The 3,774-nt window shown below is 49.9% G+C and overlaps 1 protein-coding gene across 1 annotated transcript; it reads left to right on the top strand.

Moving 5' to 3' along the window:
- The first annotated feature begins 1,910 nt into the window (after positions 1–1,910).
- Positions 1,911–2,945, top strand: LOC111867172. Its single transcript, XM_023856768.1, has one exon. The coding sequence runs from the start codon at positions 1,911–1,913 to the stop codon at positions 2,943–2,945; it is 1,035 nt and encodes a 344-aa protein (XP_023712536.1).
- The last annotated feature ends 829 nt before the right edge of the window (positions 2,946–3,774 follow it).

Here is a 3,774-nt window from a genome sequence, read left to right as displayed (position 1 = left end):
CTAGCAACCAAAATTTGCGAACTACTTCAGAGCACATCTGTGATAGAAATGAAACAACTGTAAAACGCGGGATCTCTAACCTTCAAACGGAAGAAGTGACACTGGACTTACCTTTTTTTTTAATATTTATAACTAGCTGTAGCCGGCCACGCGTTGCTGTGGCAGATCGAGTGAATTAAAAAATTCTGTTAGATAATTAACCGCTTCATCTGCTTCCACAACAGTGTCGACGGACTTGTATGTGACTGCCTCGCATTGAATGTTAGACTGAATGATACGCTTAATTTCGTAGACGTCTTGGTTCTTGGCCGCAAGAATAGCTCGTTCACTCAGCCAATTGTGATTCTTATAATTGGTTTGAATATTGGGAAATACTTTTTCAACCAATTCTTCTTTTGACGTCACTAAATTGCAGAAGTTATGAGGCAACGAAATTCGTCCTGAGGTCAGATCAACCGGCACCTGTCCGTTCCCAATTTCCAGCAATTGATGTGAGAATATCTCAACTGACCGATGGTTTTGCAGCTGGACACGCATATTTGTAGTTAATTTTAACGTCTTTACGTGTCGCCACAAAGTAGAGTATTTCAGGCAAGCATTTATTTCGTCAGCTGGTGTCGATCGAGGAATTACAGGTAATGTTTGCCTGAAATTTCCTGCAAGCAATAATAATGCATTCCCAAATGGTCTGATGTTTCCACTCAAATCTTTCAATGACCGATGAAGAGCCTTGAGCGATTTCTTGTGCGCCATTGTGCATTCATACCAAACAATAAGTTTGCATTTATGCAATACCCTTCCAATGCCTGATGCTTTGAAAATGTTGCACGTGGGAGTTTCAATGAATTGCATGTTCAATGGCAATTTCAAAGCGGAATGAGCAGTTCTTCCACCTGGTAGCAATGTCGCAGCTATTCCTGACGACGCAAGAGCTAAGGCTAAGTCATTTTGGGATCGAATTGTTGCCAGAATCAATCTAATTAGGAGCGTTTTACCAGTTCTTCCTGGCGCATCTAAGAAGAAGAATTCTGCAACCCCGTTATTGACAGTTTGCATTATTTGATTGTAAATGCTATTTTGCTCAAGCGTTAACCTATGGATATTTGATTGCACATGTGACAAAAGATCACCGTGTTGTAATTTTGTTCACGACGCAATTCTACATTGAACGAAGCAGCAGCAGATGGATTGGATGATGGCATTCCCAATTGATTGAGAACTTTGTTCGCGATTTCTAAGCACAAATCTTCAATCATTATCAACGCTTCGTTGCAGATTTCTGCTGTGAAATCCAAGTTCATATTAGAATTTTCCGTGCGTATTCGACGGAAAATATCTTCAGCCATGTGCGATTTATATTTCTCCCATATCTCTGTTGGAGATGAAGGAGAGCAGGCGGTCAATGTAATTACAAACAATGCACGAATTTGATGTGGATGTGACGTGTTGCACGCGTCAGTAATGCATGTACTCGTAGTTTGCTTTGGGTATGTCACGCTACAAATAACTTTATGCCGTTGTGGGAACTGCCCACATTCAAGCAAGTGTGACAACGCAAGCGTCATTGCTTAGCAACAACGAGTAAACAACGGTTGCTAGGCAAAAGCAAGTAAACAGCGGTTGCTAGGGAACTAGTAAACACGGTAACCGGCAATAGCAGCACCTATTACGTAACCGTTTTCCATATGTCCGACTCCAGGCTACATAAGAAGATACACTGACTTGCAGTGACAGTCTAGAGTCTGGTTCTACCGTTCTACAATACTAGTTCAGTGTTCAAGCAGTTCACTATTGTTATCCATCTGTGTATACTGTGCAGCTGCAATAAATCCTATAGGACAGTTCGACTAGTGGTTGTCTTCATTCATACGACATCCCACATTGGTGACCCCGACAATTCAACACAAATAATGGACAGCGGTCGAATAGAAGACCTCCTGCAACAGTACGTAACACACATGGAGAATTTACAAGCCGAACTACGTACAAAACGAGAACAGGAAGAAAAAATGGAAGTAAAACAGCATAAGGCTGGTATTACTAGCAGACCAGTACCAACAGAGACACCAAGAATTGCCGTGCGGCTTCCGCCGTTCTGGGCCGACCGACGAGCAGTTTGGTTCGCTCAAGCCGAAGCACAGTTCACTTTGGCCGGTATCAGTAGCGAGCAGACGAAGTTCTGCTACGTAATCTCGCAGTTGGACCAACGTTATGCATCGGAAGTAGAGGACATTATCACCTCTCCACCCGAACGAGGCCCCTACACCCTACTGAGAACCGAGCTTGTGAGGCGGCTATCCCCATCACCAGAGCAGCGCATCCGGCAACTCCTCGCAGTCGAGGAAATTGGCGACCGTAAGCCGTCCCAGTTCCTGAGGCACCTCAAAAGCCTCGCACCAGATGTGTCTGATAACGTCATCCGAAGCGTCTGGACCAGCCGGCTACCCCGCAACGTGCAGAGCTTCCTCGCCGGCCAGAACGAGAGCAACTTGGTGGCCGCAGCCCTCTGTGCAGACCGCATCTCTGAGGTCGAAGTCCGGCCAGCGCTCGCTAGCGTCGTTGGACCCACGGACATCGGCGCACTTCGGCAGGAGATCGCTGATCTCTCCCGCCAAGTGGCTGCATTGAGCACCGGACAGGATCGCCTCCACGCCCGCTTCAAAAATCTCGAAACCAAACCGAGAGACCGAGGCTCCAGCCCCCAAGGTTCCCGCCCAGAGGTCCGCCCCCGCTTCAGGGAGTCCGACAACAAACCGAGGAACAGATCCCCCTCCCGGGGCGACACGGGTTCGGACCTCTGTGTATACCCCAACAACCGCCGGCCCGGCAGCAGATCCCCCTCCCGGGGCGACGCCACATCCAGTATCTGCTGGTACCACCGCCGCTTCGGCGCTCTGGCACACAACTGTACTCCGCCCTGCTCCTACCGCCAGCACGGAAACTGACGCAGCGGACATCATCGGCGGCACATGTCTGCGGTACAACAGGCCGCCTCTTCATAACGGACAGAGTCAGCAAACGGCAGTTCCTAGTCGACACTGGTTCGGACCTCTGTGTATACCCCCGCAGGCTCCTCCATCGACGCATGGAGCGTACCAACTATGACCTGTGTGCAGCTCTTGGCACTACCATCCACACATACGGATGGCTGCCTCTCAGCCTCAACTTGGGCCTACGCCGAGAATTCACGTGGCGCTTCGTGGTGGCCGACGTCCCGCATCCTATCATCGGCGTGGACTTCCTGTCGCATTTCGGTCTCCTGGTGGACTGTCGGAACAACCGCATCCTGGACGGGGTCACGACACTGTCAGCCCCGGCATCAGCGGCCAACGCACTGATCCCCAGTGTAAAGACCATCAGCAGCAACACACCGATCGACAGCCTCCTCACAGAGTTCCCGGACCTGACCCGCCCAGCTGGAGTCCAGCGCGAGATACGACACAACACAGTCCACCACATCAGGACTGTACCTGGCCCACCAGTAACCTGCCGACCACGGGGACTGGCACCGGACAGACTCGCTATCGCAAAGGCCGAGTTCGACGCCATGTTGCGGGATGGTACAGCTCGTCGATCAGAGAGTTCATGGTCCGCGGCACTACATATTGTGCCCAAGAAAGACAACGGTTGGCGTCCTTGCGGCGACTATAGAGCACTAAACGCCCGGACAATCCCTGACCGCTACCCAGTCCCGCATATCCATGACTACGCACACCAGCTCCATGGCTGTACCATTTTCTCCAAAATCGACTTGGTACGAGCGTATAACCAAAT

This window comes from Cryptotermes secundus, unplaced genomic scaffold (assembly GCF_002891405.2).
Source record: "Cryptotermes secundus unplaced genomic scaffold, Csec_1.0 scaffold474, whole genome shotgun sequence".
Taxonomy (NCBI): domain Eukaryota; kingdom Metazoa; phylum Arthropoda; class Insecta; order Blattodea; family Kalotermitidae; genus Cryptotermes; species Cryptotermes secundus.
This window is presented reverse-complemented; position numbering and strand designations above follow the sequence as displayed.

Excerpts from the sequence above, each read along its gene's own strand:
- LOC111867172 (XM_023856768.1), top strand. The coding sequence starts at position 1,911 with ATGGACAGCGGTCGAATAGAAGACCTCCTGCAACAGTACGTAACACAC.